General features: G+C 36.9%; 1 protein-coding gene across 1 annotated transcript in view; it reads right to left on the bottom strand.

Annotated features, from left to right (window-relative positions):
- PCB (Pyruvate carboxylase) overlaps positions 1 to 22,958 on the bottom strand; it is a 293,805-nt gene that overhangs the window by 57,986 nt on the left and 212,861 nt on the right. The window contains exons 9-11 of the mRNA XM_068229657.1: positions 22,388 to 22,570; positions 18,277 to 18,511; positions 1,331 to 1,384 (exon numbers count right to left, since the gene is read on the bottom strand). Of these exons, the coding sequence (XP_068085758.1) occupies positions 1,331 to 1,384; positions 18,277 to 18,511; positions 22,388 to 22,570 (472 nt within the window). The remainder of the gene's footprint in view (positions 1 to 1,330; positions 1,385 to 18,276; positions 18,512 to 22,387; positions 22,571 to 22,958) is intronic.

Here is a 22,958-nt window from a genome sequence, read left to right as displayed (position 1 = left end):
TACATAATCTAAGAAACACCACCAATGGTACTACTAAATGTAAAATTTAAATAAATATCACTAAATCTTGATTAGTACAAACACAAATATTTACTTCACTAAATGGATCACACACACAAAACTAACCAATTTTTAAGAAGTATTAACTGCTTTACTACTATAATAAGAGAGGCACTTTTGATGGCCAACTGTCCACCAGCGCATCCAACAATCATTTCCATCTTGAATAATGTATCCTCCCTTATGGCCAAGAAACAGTTGCGCTGATTTAACGCAGTGTTAATATGAGCCACAGAAAAGATATGTTTAAGATCTTGCTTTGACACAAAATACTGAAGAAGGAGATCTGAAGAAGAATCGGGTTGACTGACTTCATTTAGTGCATAAGTGTACACTAGTCGAGATGAGCAGCACATGCTGAGAGATAGGATATAAGCCACAACAAAATGTTGAGATGGCATAGCCAGACATCAAGATGCAATGTCAGAAGTCCAAAACTTTGATGGACCGAAAGAACAGAGGGAAAAACTGGTTCCAGTCTCATGAAGAAAAATACCGTATTTATGGGAATAATCCCCGCCACCGAAAAATCCCCACACCCTAACTTTAGGTAGCCTTATTTTGAAAAAAATAATGCCAACGTTGATGCAAATAAAACCCGCTCCCCAATTTCGTGCCCCAATTTTTTTTTTTTTAATGTGCAGGTATTATTCGCATAAATACGGTAATAAGAAGAAAGTGGTGGATCATTTAAATATTCTTATAGAACCTCATATCTCCAAATTATCATAATCATCATCATGGATTCAACAGTTGCCAAACTTTAACAATATTGTTTTAAAATTAGTTAATTCAGTCAATATATAGCAGTGTGAAAACCTGTTATATATATACAAAGCAGTGTAATAGTATTTCAAATGTTGGTACATGAAATATATTAAATTTGTAGTACTGACCTGGATGAAAGGTAAAACATAAAGGAACAAAATCAGAAATGAGGAGTTGAGAAGGAAGCTGATATTTAATGATTAGAAGATCAGATAGGAAGGCTCATTTTACTTGGTTTGGGCATGTAAAAAGAATGAAAGGAGATAGAATTCCAACAAGAAGTCAGGAGCCGAGATGAGAGGGAAAGAGAGAAAGAGGGATACCAAGAAAGAGAGAGATCAGATTAAGGAGGATATGGGAAGATGACACAAGTGAAGTGGAGTGGAAGGAATGTACATAGAAGAATGATAGAGGGAGAGGATGAAATGGAGGTCAGAGATCCACTGCCCAACCCGCAAGGTCCCTGGACAAGTGTGACGGAAGAAAAAGAAGTAGTACTGACCTGGATAGTCTCCTTCAGAGTCGCTGTCGATGCTTGAAGATTGGGCCGAGAAATCTGAAAGTTCACAGAGCGTGTCCAGTTGTGGGGAAAAGTAAAGAGTGCAGTGCAAAAAGAAAAAGTCCAAAACACAAAAAAACCATTACAAAAGACAGTGAAATGAAACAAAGTGCAACTCCAAGGCAACAATAAGGTTTCCTTTTAGTTCAGTACAAAGGCATGTACTGCATCAGTATATTTCAAACGTAACATTCCTACTAACAAGTAGATTCTCTATTCACTGATAAGCATATCATGGGCCAGAATGTATGTATATTCCAAGGTTGATATGAAGAAAATTAAGAAATTTCCACATCATCAACTCAATATAACTTTGTAACTAAGAGTTGTAGGGCAACTTTTGCGATACCATGATCTCAGGCTCAGAGAGGAGTACCCCCTGTGGCTGGAAGTGGTAGAATACATCCACAGTATCTCCTGCCTATTGTGAGAGACAACTAAATGGGGAAGCAGCGGTTCTGAAATTGGAAGCATGGGTTGACTGCCACGGTTCCTCTGGCATTGTTTCCAGGCACTTGTGTCAGGCTACTCACTGTCATCTGTCTTATCCAACCTCCCTTGGTTGACTTTTGTTCTGGTATGAGGTTTGGGAGGCCTAGGGAGTCTTTCATTTTCATGCCCTTCATGGGCCTTGTCTTTCTTTTATTGATATCTTCATTTTCTGAAGTGCCGAACCTCTTCAAATTTTCTCTCTGATTGGTATTAATAGAGGATGATTGTCCAGTGGTACTTCCTTTTAAAACAATAATCACTGCCATCAGAGAGAGATTTCTAACAGTACACGTCATGAGGAATTTATATTTAGACAGGTAAAGTGCTGAAGTTTCAAACCTCTGGGGCAAATTTTCAAAGTTCACAAACAAAATGAGACCAGAATCTTTTAAATCAGTCGATGTGTTCACTCATAATGACAATCTGAAGTGTACCAAAAGTGTGTAACAAGAGTGCTCAAAGCAGGAGACCCCTACTGAGAGAGGTCACAACACTGCTTAAATTTACTGTTGTGGCATTTTGCAGAATACTCGAGGTTATGTAGCAATATAAAAATACTGAAAGTAACCCTTGGGTGGTTTACCACAAATAGCCATGATAGGCAGACAGTCTGCTTCTGAATCCCAAGATAGCAGGTTTCAAACTAGGCAGAGGTAATCACAGCTTTAAAGGGTAGGAAAAAAAATAGTCCATTCGACACTGTAAAGTATGTAAAGTATCTCTGGTGATACTTTTGGTTTATACCTAATAATATTTATTAAAACTCAGATATGGATAACCCAACAGAGATCCGGATTACTCTGACACCTGGTGGAGTAAAATGGAATACTGAAACTGATGTGCAGGTAGCCTAGATGGCATCAAATTAAAACACCTGCACACAGTAGTTGAGGTATTACTGTTATCATCACCATTAATAATAGCCAGCCTGGTGGCCATGATTATTAAATCTCTATGGTCTAATACCATGATTAACCAGTTCGAGTCCCATTGGTCGGAAAAATTTCACCATCAGAATGTTGGCCAGCAGGATAGAAGAGGTGGTGTTATACAATTTCTTATCACTATCACGTGACAAAAGCCTGTATTCAATTCCAAACTTCTCTGCGGTGTTCATGTGAAGTGTGGGCATATCACGCTGCTGATGGCGATTCATCCATTGGATGGGGACATAATGTTATTTGCTTTACGTCGCACTAACTACTCTTTTACGATTTTCGGAGATGCCCAGGTGCCGGAATTTATTCACGCAGGAGTTCTTTTACGTGCCAGTAAATCTACCGACACGAGGCTGACGTATATGAGCACCTTCAAATACCACTGGACCGAACAGACCCGTTCGGATTTGTTCTACAGATATAGGCTATGTGCTGGCACCAGGTTTTACCCTCTCTCTTCCTACTATCATAAATCAATAATAATGTTATTTGTTTTATGTCCCACGAACTACTATTTTATGATTTTTGGAGACGCCGAGGTGCCGGAATTCATTCACGCAGGAGTTCTTTTATGTGCTAGTGAATTTACCGACACGAGGCCAACGTATTTGAACACCTTCAAATACCACCGGACTGAGCCAGGATCAAACCTGCCAAGTTAAGGTCAGAAGGCCAGGGCCTCAACTGTCTGAGCCACCCAGCCCGGCTATCATAAATCACGTCAGTCATTTCGTCTCATTAACTCCTCTAATGAGGCCCACGTCATAAAAACTCACTCACAGCCGACACCATAAAGAAACAGGACAAGGATTGGACACAGCCTATACTACAGTATTAATCTTTGTAACTTAAAAATATATCTAATGCAAATCAAATGGGTGTATGATGTAGCCTGCAATGTACATAAAATTGCAAGCAACAATTGGAATAACAATATACAGCAAGCATGAACTTCATATTTTAAAATAACACACAGTATCACAGACAAACGGAATTATTTTCAACAAAATAGACAATGGTGAATATAATTCAAACAGTTATGAAAGAAATATGCTCATGCAATACATACCAAGAACTACAGGAAACCAATCATTAAACTACATAACTACACAAGCAACCAATGCAAACAATTACAGTTGGTTATTATGCAAATACTACAGCATGCAAATGCAGGAAGGAAAAAAAGAGTCTCTCAGAGTGTAGTTCCAGACATACTTCTTATGTTACCTTCCTTGGCTCAAGATATGATCCTTACTTCAACAGATTCTGCACGATTTAAGGTTTACAGCACTTCTTTTGTTTTTAAGAAAATTTTAAAGAAATATTTTATGGAAGAATGAACTTTAAATCATTTCCTTAAAGAACCATAACCACACTGTAACAGATCTGCAATACCTTGAGGGTATTTGGTGATGACTTTATTTTATTTTTCTTATAAAAATATTTATACCATCTTGTAGATTAACTTCTTCGGTTTTTAACTTTACTTTCTCACAGTAGAAATTGGCCTGGGGTTTAAGGCTGGATGAAAATCCCACTGGAAATCACTTGGATTTGAACACTGAACATTCGGTTAGGGAGCAAAGCAGTTCAACCACTATGCCACCATGTTATAAATGACATACATATTACAGATTGTTAAGTCTACGAATTAACTAAATACCCACACAATCCTCTATTTCCAACTATTTCTGTGACCTCGTTTAATTCCACACCTCTTATCATTAAATCATTTTGGTCTACCTCTGCTTCTCTTACTTTCCATGACAGTTCATTATTCTCCTATGTAACCTATCCTCCTTCACTCATCTCACATTACCCCACCACTGAAGCCTGTTTAAACACACAGCTTCATCTTTTAGTTTATTCCTAACTTTGCATTTATCCCCTCATTCTGAGTACCCACCCTTCTGCCATTCTTCTCACCTCTTTGTACCAGCAATTATTCTCGCTACCTTCATGTCTGAATGAATGAAAACCTACAACCTGTTTTCCAGTCAATGACTGGGTCACGAATGGGATGAATGAAGCCCCCAACTTGTGGCGAGGATAGGAATTGTGCCGGCTGCCGAGGCCTGTTGCACTCCTTTGGGGCAATGATTAAGGACTAACAGATGAAATGAAATTATAGTGGAGAGTGTTGGTGAAATTAAGCATGACAGGGAAAACCGGAGTACCCGGAGAAAAACCTGTCCTGTCTCCACTTTGTCCAGCACAAATCCCACATGGAGTAACCGGGATTTGAACCACTGTATCCAGCAGTGAGAGGCCGGCGCGCTGCTGCCTGAGCCACGGAGGATTTTTCCTGCTACCTTCATGTCTATTATTTCTAAATTATGAATACGGTATTATGAGGGTTGTAAGAGAGTCACAAAGTTCCCACGTATACAAGTTTCAACATTGATTAGTACACGTTTCTTCCTAGAATATTGGAAATCATCAGCTGAAACTTTCATAAGATTTAAAACTAAAACCAAAGGTTCATAGAGCAAAACGTTAAGCTAAAACTATGCTGAGACTTAAATGACACGTTCACGTCAATTGAAAATGTCTTCTAAAAGTCATATGATGCAGCGCTAACGACCTTTGTAGTGTAACAGTTAGCACTAGCCACCATCCTCATAGCCCTGGGTTTGATTCCTGGCAATGCCAGAGATTAAAGAATGTCAGGAGGGCTCGTATGTGTTTAAAATGGTACATGCAGCTCACCTTAACTGGGGGTGTGCATGAAAAGAGCTGCACCACCTCGGGACGAGTTTCCTTACTTTTCATTTTCCAAAAACTAACACACATACTCTGTGTGTGTGTTTTTTTTACTTTCAGAAGTTACTGTACTTATATAAAACACATGGTAAATCCCATACTTGATTTTTAAAAACTTGAATTTTTCATGCTTGCGATTTCTTTAGGAATGGGTATGGTTCTCTAGGAAATTTTTGAACAGTCAATTTAATATGAGAAAATTGGGATCTCCCCAAAACATGCTGATAGAATTATTATACCACATTATAGAACAATCTTTCACTATTTGGATAAGCAGCAAGTTTTAAAACCAATTAGTATATTATTTTCAACATTCTTGTTTGTAAACTGTCATTAATTTTTCACTGAACAAACTTCAAGTTGTGTAGAGCATAATTATGCATAGGAAACAGACGGAACAGGTAAGCACCCATGAAATAAAACACATGTTCAGAAGTTTCAGCTGCAGCCTTCATCACAGGAGGATGGAAATAAAATGGTGGTGATTGTTGTTTAGAACTAGACATTGACTACTGGGGACAGTAGAGAAAATAAGGCATTGTTATACCAGGTGTCTACAATTAAACTGACATGGGCTGTAATGATCGTAGGCATCTGAAATTTTGTAGTTATGCTAACTAAGCAATGCGCTCATGAAGTATGCCACAAAACCTTTTAGTTCCAAGTCTTGCCACCAGGAAAAACATGGTACTGTAAGCAGTGGTAGTATAGCAGAAAAAGGCAAGAAAGGTCAAATGAATGATAACAGTCGTTATGGCACATTTATTAGGATTTATGGTTTCAAAACTGTTCGATCTGGCTTCCTAATTACAAGTTGTCCATTTCATGACCGTATCGATGAATATAATCAAGAAGTTAGTAAAATAACCACCTAATCTATACTTTATTATTGCCTCAGACAAAACTGAATATAAATTAGCACTTACAGGACATGTTTCGACCACTTAGTGGTCCTCTTCAGCTGTATAAAGAAAGAATTGAGAAGAAAAAACATTAGGACAATAAGCACAAATAATAAAAGTTCTTTGGAGACTCCTTTGTTAAAAAATGGAGGTCATCAGAACAGGACATCTTGCCTCTCGTTCTTGTTTGGAAAAGATGTTTATTCTGCGGCTGGGTCAGGGATTTTAACCTTCATTGGTTATTTCCGGTGGCCCGGGGGCTGAGTGTTTGTACTGTCCCCAACATCCCTGCAACTCACACACCACACATAACACTATCCTCCACCACAATAACACGCAGTTACCTACTCATGGCAGATGCCGCCCACCCTCATCTGAGGGTCTCGGTTACAAGGGCTGCACTCGGTTAGAAATAGCAACATGAAATTATTATTATTATTATTATTATTATTATTATTATTATTATTATTATTATTATTATTATTATTATTATTATTATTATTATTATTATTATACCTCGTAGCAGCATCTACTGTTCCTCGCTAGTCAACATTGTTCTTTCCCTATCCTCCTCTGATGAACATGGACTTGTGATGGATGTTTCTCTCCATGGGGGTTACATCTGCATCTGTTCAGATGCGGCACCCTTTCTGATTTCTATGCATGTATATTTCATTCTTTTTAGCTTTCTTGCCTGAACATTTACAGTAATAACTCATTACTAGGTGAATCTCCATAAATAAATAAATAAATAAATAAATAAATAAATACAAATCAATCACACAATCCACTAATTGTAATATACTGTCAATCTGGTTTAGTCTTTCACTATTATCGTAATCATACAGAGGAGAAGGCAATAAAAAAGTTAGTTGCAAATATTCAAACACAACCTCCGTTTTAATTTGTTCTATCGTCCCCTCTTATGTTTATTAAAGATAATTCCAAAACCACTAAACTGAAGTGACAGAATGTTTAAATTTAGTGGATAATATAACTGGTTCTATTTATATCAAAGTTCTCATTTATGTTGATGAATAGGAAAAGTATAATTCTACAGAGAAGGATGTTAGGTGATTAGCAAAATCTAAATGAGAAAGACTGTAGAAAGAAGATGGAAAATACAGTACAAAAAGCAAAGAGAAAAAGATCATACCAGTCGACAGGTTCCAAAATATCTACACAATAGGAAAAGAAGAAGAAGAAAAAAAGGTGTTAGTACCTTGGAGATGTTACAATTTTTTAAGTAGCTGTTTTCATTGCAGTAATGGAAATGAATCAGTAACAAAGAAGTCAGATAAAATGTAGAAAGATACGGAACTTGGAACATGTTCGGCTCGCCAGGTGCAGGTCTATTACAAGTGATGAAATTCATTTTTTGTCCGTATTGAAAGTGTCATAAAATGTATATAGGAAAATATTTAATATTTATTTCCACCTATTCAGTACAACACAAGATGTTGGCATTTAAGTTAAAACATTTTTTAAATGTGAGACATGTTTCGCCTCTTACTGTGAGGCATCTTCAGTCACTATCCCGATAACGCTTCACACAACAAGTCAAACGGGCCAACAACGCCATAGAACCAACCAATCACAACAATAATTCAACAGCCCCATCAAACTTCCACAATATCTTCAATAATATAAATTTCCACTATCAATGTTTTGAAAATATATTGTCATTCAGATGAAGAAAACAACAGCCATTCAACCTTCGCGTCAAAATCAAACCAACGTAGAGAATAACAGCTCATCAATCAGCTCTACAAACTTACTTGGATGACTTAAAATAAATTTAAGCTAACTATAAACTTTGTGTCAACACAATCTCGCCAAACAAATCTATATATAACCTATGAACTGTTGACCATTAAATATCACGGGCAAATTTATGCTAACATTAAATAATATTTGCCCAGCAAATTGGAATATTTTTCCTCTACATTTCATATTCAACAATGTACTTTATTTCATATTTATTCACTATTATTAGCATGTTACTTGACTTATACTTCAAACATTGACTACGGTTTTAAGCCACCAACTGTCGCTTATAATTATATGACACCTCCATCTTTAAGTGTACTACCTAAGAATACACTAGTTTTTAAATATCATTTGAATGTATTGTATATCCTCACTGAAATGTTTTTTTATATGCCTTCCACTATGTGTTAGATATCTAGTATTGACTAAGGCTTCAAGCCATCATCTATGCTACTGTACCATCAAATGATGTACTATTCATCAAGTGAACCACACATGAGTTTATCATTATATTCGATTTTTAGTCATTCATGAACATTTTTTCAATAACTGTAAAATTTTTATCTCACCTATAATCATCATCAAACACATTTTAGAATAATTTTAACCTGATGCCTGACAAAAATAATAAGGTTTTGATAGTGACTGAAAATGCCTCACAGTAAGAGGCGAAACATGTCTCACATTTAAAAAATGTTTTAACTTAAATGCCAACATCTTGTGTTGTATTGAACAGGTGGAAATAAATATTAAATATTTTCCTATATACATTTTAGGTGCAGGTCTTTCGATTTGACTTCCGTACGCGACCTGCGCATCGTGATGAGGATGAAATGATAATGAAGACTACACATACACCCAGCCCCCGTGCCAAAGAAATTAACCAATGATGGTTAAAATTCATGACCCTGCCGGGAATCAAACCCAGGACCCCTGTGACCAAAGGCCAGCACGCTAACCATGTAGCTATGGAGCCGGACTCATACAGCATTATATGAAGGTGATGAGATTTTCTTTCATCTTCTTGTTGCTCCTTCTTCCTGCATAAACCAGTCATTGTGTTCAATATGTTCTTTATTTTATATCTCTCTTCTTCTTTTGAGTAATTCAGTCTAATGACTTGTTTGCCTCTGCGATGAGTCTTCTCCAACTGGGTCGATCCTGTGCAGTAAGTTTTTGCGTCTGCATAGCTCCTGCATCCTGAGTTCACAAGAAATGTCATCATGAATGTCTTCCATGAGGGCATTTTTCTGGTATTTTACCTTCCAAAATTTCCATCAACATATTCCTATGTCTAAGCCTATGTCCGATCCAAGAAATCATAGGATATAAACTTCATGGTTTTGATCCGTATTTAATTGTGATCACAATAATAATTATCAAATTAATGTCATAATGGTTCACCTTTTGAATACTACATTATTGAATTACATAACTAAACTAGGGATAGTTTCAGCCTTGGATGGTCATCTTCAGCCTTAATGTAATACATCTAATAACTAAACAAATGTAGAAACACATAATTGTCATTTAAAAAAATGTGCAAACACACAACTGACATTAATATCTGGGATGAACTATGTGTAAAATTTGAAAAATAAATTAGGCTCTAAATTCTTACCATCTGGAGTAAGATCATCGTCGAGACTCCTTCTTGCATTAATATTCATAGAATTGTTAGTTCTATCACTAATAATCATTACAATTTCAATTGCAGAATAGGAACTGGTAAATGTTGATTCTGTAGTCAGATTATCAATCACCAAATCTGCTTGAATGGTGTTAGCAGTATGCAAGCCACTGGACGCCACTGTAAATAATCACCAGCTGACATAGAATTGCTAGATGGTGTTTCCACATCAACCAACGTAAATAAAATGAAATGATCCCGTAGTGCTTGTTAAAATCATGCTCAAATGCTGTTGGACACTGTCCGGACGACACATGAAAATATGGTTAAAATTGACACATTCTTAATTTGTGGCTGGTATAAATTCGCAATTCATTGTGGTGTCCATGAAATTAACCTGAATAAATGATAGATTAAAATTACATAAAATTAATGAATTGAAGGAGAGAGCATGTCAGTCAAATGGCATAGGTTATATGAGACTTTCCTCTCACTGCGGCATGTGGTGTATGGCCTATTGTTGTGGGCCTCATACTAACGGTTGCGAGATTTAAAGGAAAAGGAAGGGGCGGAGCAAGGAGAGAGAGGCGGGGCAATGGGTGAGGGGGTGGCGCAAGGGGAGAGGTCGTGGAAAGGAGAGGGGGTGGAGGGGAAGGGGGGGAATTAGGGCGGGGCCGAAGGATGTGCTTAAAGAGATGGCTGCTGAGGAAAGGTGCTGTGAAAATTATGAAAAACTGAATAATGACTTGTTGGTTTGATGTTTCTAAAAATGGGAATTAGAAGTTCAAATAGGATATTTGGCTTTTCTGAAATGTCATTAAGATTATGATTTCAGAAAAACCAAATATCCTATTTGACTTCCCATTTTTAGAAATGTCAAACCAACAAGTCATAATTCAGTTTTTCATAATTTTCACAGCACCTTTCCTTAGCAGCCATCTCTTTTCCCACATCCTTCAACCCCACCTTAATTCCCCCCTTCCCCTCCACCCCATCTCCTTTCCATGACCTCTCCTCTTGCCCCACCCCCTCACCCCTTGCCCCGCCCCTTCCCTTTCCTTTGAATCTCACAACCGTTAGTATAAGGCACACAAGAATAGGCCACCCGCCACATCCCATAACAAGAGGTAAGTCTCGTATAACCTATGCCATTTGACTAACACGCTCTCTCCTTCAATTCATTAATTTTATCTATCATTTATTCAGGTTAACTTCATGGACACCGCAATGAATTGCAAATTTATACCAGCCACAAATTAAGAATGTGTCAATTTTAACCATATTTTCATGTGCTGTCCTGACAATGTCCAACAGCATTTGAGCACGATTTTAACAAGCACTACGGGAACATTTCATTTTATTTATGTTGGTTGATGTGGAAACACCATCTAGCAGTTCTGTGTCAGCTGGTGGTTATTTACAGTGGCGTCCAGTGGCTTGCATACTGCGAACACCACTCATGTAGATTTGGTGATAGCTGATCTGACTACAGAAACAACATTTACCAGTTCCTGTTTTGCAATTGAAATTGTAATGATTATTAGTGATAGAACTAACAATTCTATGATTATTAATGCAGAAAGAGTGTGGATGGTGAATATACTCCAGATGCTAAGAATTTAGAGCCTAATTTATTTTTCAAATTTAACACATAGTTCATCCCAGATTTTAATGTCAATTGTGTGTTTGTACATTTGTTTAGTTATTAGATGTATTACATTAAGGCTGAAGATGGCCAGCCAAGGCTGAAACTAGTCCCTAGTTTAGTTATGTAATTCAATAATATTGCATAATATAGTATTGAAAAGGTGAACATGACATTAATTTGATAATTATTATTGCCATCCAAGAAAGTTGTCTCTTCCTAATCTGACTCAACAGCTGTCTCTTTTCTTCAACAGTGTTCAATACCTCAGTATTGGTCGTCTTCTCCACCCAACTCATCCGTTTCAGTGGATGCCAAAACCACATCTCAAAGGCTTCTTAACCTCTTAATATCACTCTTGCTCAACATCCAAGTCTAAGCATAATACTCTCACTAATACTTTAGTTTTGGAGATACTGAGAGACTGGGAATTTTGACCCACAAGAGTTTCTTCAGTAGCTAATAAATCTACCGATACAAGGTTGATATTTCTGAGCACCTTCAAATACCATCGGAGTGAGCCTGGATTGAACATGGCATCTCTGGTTTGGAAAGTCAGTGCTCTAAGATCTCAGCCACTCAACACAGTTCCTATCAGCCTGTAATTGTGTTTATCAAATAATATGTTACTTTTCATTCCCTTCTTCCTATATATTTGACCTGACTCATTTGTTTGTTCCCGACCTACCTTTGTGTTAATTCTGATGTTTTTCATTTTTATCCACAACATATTGGTCACAAATATCTCCCTCTTCATACCATGATTACAATTACTGGTAGTCCAAAAGTCGGACTTCACCAAACCTGAGGTAAAAACTCCAACAATTTCTGTTCTTGTTTATCAGCCAAACCTCAGCATGCAAAGAGATTTTTATAATGATTCCTTAATAAATTTAACTGCCTAGAAGAAAGAAACAAACTTATGGACTGGATTTTCTGTCCCATATTTTAATGAGAATTTATTGTTTAAATACTGGGATGGTCCTGTTTCAGTTTTCACATTTCTAACTCCACAACTGAACAATTACACACTCTTAGGGGCAACACTCAACATGCTTCACACACATGGCTCACCCTCTTGAGGGCTTAACTCGGCTGCTGAACCCTCGGGGGAATTCACTGTAACATAAGCCATAAGATATTAAAGGTTTAGATAATGTACTAGCAAGCAGATTTGCTAATTTCACACCTGTACTTTACAGTTATTTTACCTGAACCCACCCAACTCTCATTTCCTTTTTTTTTTTTTTACAGATTGCGAGGTGATGCGTGATCGATGCAACAAATCCTCTTGGCTGTTATTCCTGGCTATCTAGGCTGAGGCCACTAACTCGCTGTCGGACAGCTCCTCCGTTATTCTTATGTGTGCTGAGTGGAACTCTAACTAGCCTTCAGATCCAGGTAAAAATTCTTGACCTGGCTGAGAATCGAACCTGGGGCCTCCCGGTAATATGAGAGTATGCAGTCAAAAGCATTTTTATAATCTATGAACCCCATGTAAGAGAATTATTGAAAGTGAAAACCTTTAAAAATTTACAGGTTATCTCACGCAAACATCTTAGTGGACTTGCCCTGTATGTAATACACATGGAGGTGAAATAAGTCTTCCAGACAACCATGTTATATCAAGCTTCTGCTTTATTTTTTGAATGCTTTAATACCTTTTCAAATGTTTCTTTAAATGAAATTCAGACTGCGAATTTGAAGACATTTAAAGCCAAGATAAAATCAATACAAGACTCCACCAAATAAACAGTTAAGCGATAGAAACCAAGATGCTGGTAGATGTACCCATGTTCTGAAATGAGCATGGCAGGATATTAACTTGGCATGTACCACCTCTGTTGATATACTTATAGTTTGTTGATGTATGTCCAGCGAAGAGAGGTAAGTACCGACAATTGGGAGTGTTACATACAATTTACAAAATGTACATTTAATGTTAACCTAGTCAATACTTACAATAACACATTTTGTGGTTAAATATTTATAAATGATAGAAAGGTTGTGAACATGTTTTGCCCTTCTTAATGGGCATCATCAGCACTATGGTCATATAAAATTGGAATGAGATGTTGTGATGTTAAAAGTTGTTTTCGATATCATGATTAGAAAGTTTGACGTGAATGTTACAAACACAAGTTAAAACTATAGTAGTATATTTTTACAATATTGTCTAAAAAATATATACCGGCATTCATCTGGAATTGAAATGGATTCTCTTCTTTTAATTTTTGGTGAAAGTCAATGTTATTGTCGTGTTCACCACTAAGCAGATTTGAAAAAAAAAAAAAAAAAAAAAAATGTAAAAAACATATGTTCTTATTGTAGAAATTAGGTCAGGAATGAACAATTGGTGTTATTTCTTGAGTTAAATTGGTTAAAACACTTTCAGGTGAGAATACGTTGAAATGGAATGTACGTTGAAAATTTATCCGATGTACAAGTTGGAATGGTTAACGCTATAACAGTAGTCTTCCAGATTGTTGTGTAAATCTCAATGGTTAGAATCGAATGCCGTGGAGTGTCTATCCTGTTCTGTTATTAGCTGGCCAGTCAGACTAACGCTAATAATAGAACAAGACAGACACTCCACGGCATTCGATTCTAACCATTGAGATTTACACAACAATCTGGAAGACTACTGTTATAGCGTTAACCTTTCCAACTTGTACATCGGATAAATTTTCAACGTACATTCCATTTCAACGTATTCTCACCTGAAAGTGTTTTAACCAATTTAACTCAAGAAATAACACCAACTGTTCATTCCTGACCTAATTTCTACAATAAGAACAGATGTTTTTTACATATTTTTTTCTTCAAATCTGCTTGGTGGTGAACACGACAATAACATTGACTTTCACCAAAAATTAAAAGAAGAGGATCCATTTCAATTCCAGACGAATGCCGATATATATTTTTTCGACAATATTGTAAAAATATACTACTATAGTTTTAACTTGTGTTTGTAACATTCGCGTCAAACTTTCTAATCATGATATCGAAAATAACTTTTAACATCACAACATCTCATTCCAATTTTATATGACCAATAATTGTAAACGTTCTTAATTGTAATTATTTGTTTTAAGGTTATTCATAGTGCTGATGATGCCCATTAAGAAGGGCAAAACATGTTCACAACCTTTCTATCATTTATAAATATTTAACCACAAAATGTGGTATTGTAAGTATTGACTAGGTTAACATTAAATGTATATTTTGTAAATTGTATGTAATCACTATTGTCAATACGGACCAAAAATGAGATTAATGACTTGTAATTGGGAGTATGACTGAAATTCCTCACAGGTACATTTCAGTTCATCCAACATTGACCTGTATGTCACCTAGGTGGCAGATTCCCTATCAATTGTATACCTAGGCTTTTCTTATATGATTTCAAGAACTAGGAAATTTACAACATAAATATCATTGTTTTTATTCCGTATTGGCATTAACTCAATTAACCGTATTGGCATTAACTCAATATTTAATGTTTCCAAAAGTTTCCTAAAAGGGTTCGGATACACATTTCATATGTCACCCTCCCTTTATTCCACTTTATTCCACCCTGTCAATACTTAACAGTTTATTTTACTACCATCCATACATGTTTTGAGAGCTCCAAACGCTCTCTTCTTCAACGGTGCAAAACATCTAAATACTTAGGACTTGTTACATCTACAACTAATTAACTAACCCCATAGCACTACAGCCCTTGGAGAGCCTTGGCCTACCAAGCGACTGCTGCTCATCCTGATGGCCTGCAGATTACGAGGTGCGTGTGGTCAGCACGACAAATCCTCTCGGTCATTATTCTTGGTTTTCTAGACCGGGGCTGCTATTTCACTGTCAGATAGCTCCTCAATGGAGTTTTTTTTTACAGCTGTATATACGATTACATGGGTGAGATTTTTAAATATTTACAAAGTATTACCGAAAGATATTTACAATACCTCAAGTAACCGCAACATATGGTCAGTGCAATGAATCCTCTCGGTCATTACTCTTGGCTTTCCAGACCAGGGCCGCTGTTTTAGTCAGTGGCTCCTCAATTGTAATCATGTAAGCTGAGTGGACCTTGAACCAATCCTCAAATCCAGGGGAAAATCCTTAACCTGGCCAGAAAATGAACCTGAAGCCTCCAGGTAAGAGGGCCTCAAAAGATTAATGGATGTGAATTTCATAAGTAGAAACACCTGGCCTACTCCCCTAATCCTAATGAAAGGATGAGCTAATTTCACGTCCCAGGCAATATCCTCGGGGTACTGCAACAAAACTTCAAAATGCTAGATTTATCTTGGTAAAACCAAGATGTTTCTTCTGCTTGCCTGAACTCTACACACAGTTTCTTCCCACCAAACTGTTTCCTGAGCTAAGTCAATGCCACTCATATAAATAGTACAATTTTAACTCATTATTTTTGAGCTCTTATTAAAAAATATTCATTGTATTAATACTATATCACATAAAATAATAAGTTGCTAACTCATTTTTTAGAGATTGTTTTTATTTAGTTTTAGTTCTGATAATTCTGTAAAATGAACAAATATTACCATAAAAGTGATATTATTATTATTATTGTTATTGTTATTATTATTATTATTATTATTATTATTATTATTATTATTATTATTATTATTATTATTATTATTATTATTATTATTCCCTATGAAGAATGATCATCATGCTCCCAATTACATGAAGAGATGGAATGGATGTGATGACAAAACTTACTGCTGGAAACATTTTGAAACATAATTATTTAAACGTAAGACTTGATGAAAAGTACAGTAATTAGAAGAAAAAGATGTTTTAGATAATTTACAACTTGCTTAGTTAACAATACAGTACCTGCACAAATTCTAATAAACACAACAAATGCAATTATTTATGAACTGTTATATTAGAAATGGAAAGTAAATCTATAAATAATGGTTAGCAGATAAGTATTTCCATATCAAAGACTTAATATATTTACAAGTTCTGAAAGTAAGGACAGAAATTAAAATGACAATTTACTTCTGAGCAATAGAAAGCCTTTCTGATTAGGTATTTTATAATTTTTTTAAACTAGAAGTTATCTTAGTTGAGACCACTGTCCTAACCCTCTTCATCCCAATACTAGAAAAACTGAAAGCGATTTTCCAGATCTCGGGTCTTAGATTTGTAATCACAGAAAAACAGTTTGAAGGTAGAAATACTTGGGAGGTGTTTTATATTCATTTAAAAAACTTCTCTGTTGCTTACAAATTCACACCTAGATTGCCTTGCCAAATACTGTTATTATTTGTTTAAAAATATTTATGTTTGGTTTCATGTCCCATTAATTATTTTGTGGTTTTTGGAGACATCAGGGTGCTGGAATTTTGACCCACAGGAGATGATCTTTAATGTACCAGTAAATATACCTAAATGAGGTTAGTTAATCTGAGCCCCTTCAAATGCCACTGGACTGAGCCAGGATTGAACCCTTCAACTAGGGCTCATAATAAACACTAGCCTGAGTAGCTGACATTAAAGTGATACATAATGGTATTTAGAGATCAAACTTAAAAATCTTGGCAAAATGTCTTAAGGCCCATAACATGGTTCCTAAATACACAAATTGAATCTTTTTAAGCATTCTTGTGGCAAGATTGTTTATGAAGGCTTTAGAGAGTCCAAAAACGAAATCACACCAAACCCTATGGCAGAACAGGCCCAGAGGGGCATGGCCTACCAAGAGACCGCTTGCTCAGCCAAAGGTCCTGCAGATTACGAGGTGTCGTGTGATCGGCATGACGAATCCTCTCTGCCGTTATTCTTGGCTTTCTAGACCGGGACTGCCATCTTACCATTAAATAGCTCCTTATTTGTAATCACGTAGGCTGAGTGGACCTTGAGCCAGCCCTCAGATCCAGGTAGAAGTTCCTGACCTGGCTGGGAATCAAACCTGGGAACTCCGATCAAGAGGCAGGCATGCTGTCCCTACACCAAAGGACCAGCACTTAAACAGTCCACACTATTTATAAAAGTTGGCAAAAGATTTTGGGAATACACCCCCCCCCCCCCCCCTTCCCCCACTCTTGCTCCTATCATTAAGCCAATCTGAATCATAGATTTGACTAATTTGGAGATAAAAAATAATATTACATTTATTCAACAAAACAAACACTTCAGCATTTTGAATTTGCTCAAGAGCTAACAGCTAAACATATCCTTCAGTAACCATACAACAGAAAGAGGGAGAGAATATTTTTTTAATTTTTTTTTTTTTTTTGCAATGATGCTTTATGTTGCACCCACACAGATAGGTGTTATGGCAACAATAGGATAGTAAAGGGCTAGGAGTGGAAAGGAGCATCCATGGCCTTAATTAAGGTACAGCCCCAGCATTTACTTGGTTTGAAAATGGGAAACCACGGAAAAAAATCTTCAGAGCTCCCAAATGAAAGAACACACAATTATAGATCATTATTTTTGTTTAAATTGTTCTGTCTACATTTTTTGTTTATTGAAAATGCTAAAAGCCACATAAATTAATCACTAAAATTAAGAGGATATCCATAGTAAAAAAAAAAATTCAAAAAATGTTTTCCAGAATAATGAGGAATTCCTTCATGAATTCTTTAAAGAATAAATAACATTCCATCTATTATTCCTGTCCTGTGTGCTCAGAATGACTTTCTATGGCTTTGTTAGTGTACTTACAGCTGTAGGCAGTAAATCTCTTCACTTGTGGATGTAAAGATCATTGTTACCTATTGGTATTTCTGGAACATGTGGAGTTATTTCGGCAGGTTTCAGAGACGTAGCCAGTGGTGTCGACGGGCCATTGACAAGGACGGTGCCAATGTAATTCAATAGTTTCTGTGCACGGTTGCGAGCCTTTCGGAACTGGAAGAGCTGAGGATTCTCGTCAATGAAATGAGTGTCTACTGTACCACTGAGGAACTTCTGGTTCTCCAAAACGTTCAATAGGAATGGAATGTTTGTCTGTAAACAAGAACAAACACATAATATCAGTGTTCCATTTGCCAGTCAGTTGAATAAATATCGGTAATCTCAAATTCATAAGTCAAATTTCGAGCGATAGGCATTTTATACCTCCTGCCAGGTTCAAAATTAGGCAGACCCTAACATGGAGACAGGCGCCTTTTGTAGCTGCTGAACCTGGACTGGGACACAGTGTTTGAGGAGGAGTGGTGGAAAGACCGAAGAAAGTGGAGAGGAACCATATTTGCCCCTACCCGGCTGTAGCTGGATAAAGGGAAATGATGATGATGATGATGATGGACAGAAGGGACAAAAACAAATCTATTTTATTAATTAACAATAGGTTGTACATTAATAATTGAGGTAGATTTTTGTGTGATTGAGAAAGAAAATTTTACATTTCAGTGTAATATTGTAATCCCTAACAAATACTGTTCAAAAGCACAGTATTCTTCTGTAATACAAGCTCATTCTCCTGACTTCACCCTACTGGACATTTTTGTGTGGGAACACTGAACAGGGTGATTAGTGGTAAAATTGGAAGAAGTTTTAGATTAAGGAATTGCCCATATGTGTAGCTATTTTAAGTCTGGGTTGAGAATAAATTGGTGGATGTTCCCTCAGTTCCGTGTGGGTCTGTTCCCAGCTGTCCACTCAATTTTACTACTAATCGTAATAGCAGCTAAGGATGTTCCATCAGGTCACCTTTATTATATAATGCAGTAAAACACACCTGCCAATGCTCGTTCTACAGCACTGCAAAATATTACATCTCTTGTATAGTCTGAGCATGCTCATATAATTTGTGAAGAAACATAATCTGGTACACAACATGTTCAAATCCTTTTTAACTACCAAATGGACATTTCAAGGACAGCAAGAACTGTGATACAAACTTTTAACAAATTACAGTGAAACCTCGTTAGTGCATTCCTCATAAACACGTTTTCCCACTTAGCACGTCGTAAATTTGAAGTCCTGATTCTCATCGTATTAAATCTACATAAAAATACCTCACTTATCGCGTCACAAATTTTCACTTTCTACGAGTACGATCACATATTTCCTAGCCTCAAAAACGTTATTTCTCATCCCTTGCGAAAGAAATGCGGTTTCTAACTTGGGTAAAAGCCATCGCTACGGTTGCATGATTAAAGAAAAAGACCTTCAATACCTGAACTTCATAGGATAAGTTGCACCTTCGGGAAGCAAGCGTTAGCCTAAGGAATGTTCAGTTTTGCTTGCCTGTTTAGCAGCAAGATTGCTGAATAACACAGTGAGCGTATTTGTGCTTGAATTTTGCATTTCCATTCAGAAGTTAGAAATTTATTTTGTGTTGAGTGGTACAGTGAAGTTCTGTCGTGAGATACGGTAGCCTGTATCTGGATTAGGAACATAATCGAGTGAAACTGACTAGTATGGTGCATATTTGTCTTGTGAGAGCCTAGTTAAGCATAAGGAAAAAGTCACAAAATTCCTTACTAATGAAGACAAAATTAAAATCTGTCAGAAAGTGGACTGGCATCCGCATCTTAAAGCGCGCAGAGGTCATGAATGTTGAACTCACACCTTTGAGTTTTGACTCAATCACTCAAGTTGGTCGAAGTTTTTCAAAATGGCGGGCAAAGATTCCTGATTCCTCCCAGTCGCACATTGTCGAGTGTAACCTCCAATTCATTGTCTAAGTGTGTGACCAGAAAATAATGTTTAACAATTCAAAAAGAACCAAACTGGACAAGTTAAGGAATGACGTAGTTAGGAAGGAAGCTGGGATTGTTACATCATTGTTAGATCGGGTCAGCATGTCCAGACTGAGGTGGATTGGGCATGTAATGAGGATGGAGCCAACAGGGACAGCATATGTTAACTTGGAGAGACATGTGGCAGGGAAACTGATGGTGGGAAGACCAAGAACCCACTGCATGGACATCGTAAAGATGGACATTGCAGATCGGGGAAGGACGCTGAAGGACGGTCATTAACAACAGAATGTATTTCAATAAGACAGAATGGAATAGGCTTGCCAACAGTACCCGGGAAACTGGAACTGTAAAACGATGGTGATGATGATGATTCAGTAGTACATGTTCTTGTTTAACACTTTCATTTTTGTTGTCCCCTGCAGAAACGTCTTAATGAGGTTTTACTGTTTTTTGCAGAGTGCTATTTAAGTCTTTAAAAATTATTAATGTATCTTGCTGAGGCTGATACAATCAAAGGGTCAAAACTAGTTGTAGTGTTTTAATATACAATATAAGTGAACTTTGAATTCTTGTACTGATCAGACGAAACATCCCCTCTTTTGAATTATAGTTTGAATTAAGGAAACATTGATATGGAAAACATAAAGCTTATATCATATAAAAGAAAGTAGTAGCATTACCAATATGTTACGAACTTGGTGCTGAGAAGACTTGGGAGTAAGGAGATGAGCTGCTTGACTAAGCGATTTCTTCCGATCTGCCATTGGAGAGACAGCACTGAATGACATTGGTAGATGAATAAGTTTGAATGGAGTTTTCTGGAGAAAACAGAAGTCCTCCCAGCAATGATCGGTACCATCGCTTATGATTCCTGTAAATTTGTCAAGGGCAAGCACCCCATGGGAAGACCAAGACAACAGTGGCCAGACACACTAGTTACAAATATGCAGATCACTTGGCTTGAACTGAACACTGTGTACCATCATGTGAATTAGAGCTCACTGATTTGAAGAGCTGACTAAATGGCAGGAAAAAATGCCAAGTCTAAGATGAAGAAGAAGAAAATGAAATATATGCAGGACATGTTGAGATACAGATAATAGATACTTATAAGCATGAGGAAAATCGTGTGAAGACCACGATCATAGCTGGAAGAATGGAAAAGAAATGCCTAAGAGAGAATCAAAATGGGGTAAAATCTGAGAAAGAGGTTAAGACACTTCTCGACTGGAAGAGTCAAAGAGTGAGGAAGTCGCCAAGCAAGAAAGATCTACAGTAGAACCTCGATAAATCGAAATCAGTTAATTCAAAATCCCACCTAATTTGAAGAAGCTTTCGTTTCCGGAAACATGAGGTACGGTTCTGCATGTCATTTAAATTGTTTAATTCGAAATACGGATAATTCGTCATTCGAAGAACAATGTCGGTCCCATTACTGAAATTCAGACTTCTAATTCAAAACTGCCTTTATGTTTTCAAAAATCATATTTTACGGAATAATTTAAATTCAAAATTTATCTGCATCATGATAGAATCCATCTTCTGGATCGTGCAGGGATATCTTTCCAAACGTTCACTCACTTTAGTGTGTCAACAATGTGCTTCATATTTGCCAAGTTCAAGTGAAATCGTAATTATTTTGTATTCAGAGTTTTATGGAACGCCACAATATCACGAAACCGGCAATATGCAGAAAAGCAGAATCCGCTAAGACTGGCGATGCTGACAGTTGGGAAAAAGTCTGGCTCGTATAATCAATTTGTACACACCGAACAATATTGTCAATGCCGATGAAACTGCATGGTTTTTTTAATGCTGAGCCCAAACGACTTACAGTCTTAAAGAAGTGCCAGCCGGGAAATCATACAAGGATGGGGATCATTGTAGTGTGTTACAATGCACATGGAAGTGAGAGACTACTTCCCCTCATCATAGGAAAGTTCGATAAACCACAACGTTTTAAGGGCATCGGGTACTTTCCGTGCAAGTACAGGGCATCTAAAATGCATACAGTACATTAATCCAATGAATAAAACACTTGCAAAGAGGAGCCAGCAATAGACTTCTCATAGTCTTTGAATCATGCTTCTTTTTCTTTCGTTGCATGAGGTTATGTCTGTCAGCGAGTTATCCAAGTGCATTATTTGAATAATGTAAATACACCTTCACTTACCTTGACACCTCTGACTCGGAATTCACGAAGTGCTCTGCTCATCTTGGCGGCTGAAGACTGGAGATCACTGGCGTGCGAGATGATTTTTACAAGCAAAGAGTCATAGTACGGAGAGATGATAGCTCCAGCAAATGCCGAAGCACCGTCCAGACGAATGCCCATACCTTCACCACTACGGAACACCTGTCAAAGTAAAAGAGTGAATACACTGAGATGAATATTACAAAGGTCTAGAATTTGACAACAGACACTGTATTATTGCACAACCTAGTAGATTATGCTCCAAAAATTAGTAATAATTTCTTTAAACACTGGAGCCACTAAGCCACTTTTACTATGAAAGCCTTTGCCCTACTTTAGTATGAGCTTGTAACTTCTATTATGATAGTCTTCTGTTACATCAGTCGAACCCCTTGAACTGTGTCACATGTCAATCATATGATTAAGTCATTTCTCAGTGCCAAAGGTTGAAATTTCTATACAGAAATATAATAGAGCCCTGACTGAACTCTTACTCTGTGATTCTATGATTCTGACTGTGCAGAACTAGTCATAGAAATGGGTCTATCAA

This window comes from Anabrus simplex, chromosome 11 (genome assembly GCF_040414725.1).
Source record: "Anabrus simplex isolate iqAnaSimp1 chromosome 11, ASM4041472v1, whole genome shotgun sequence".
Taxonomy (NCBI): domain Eukaryota; kingdom Metazoa; phylum Arthropoda; class Insecta; order Orthoptera; family Tettigoniidae; genus Anabrus; species Anabrus simplex.
Note: the sequence above shows the minus strand (reverse complement) of the source record. Positions and strands in the feature narration are given on the sequence as shown.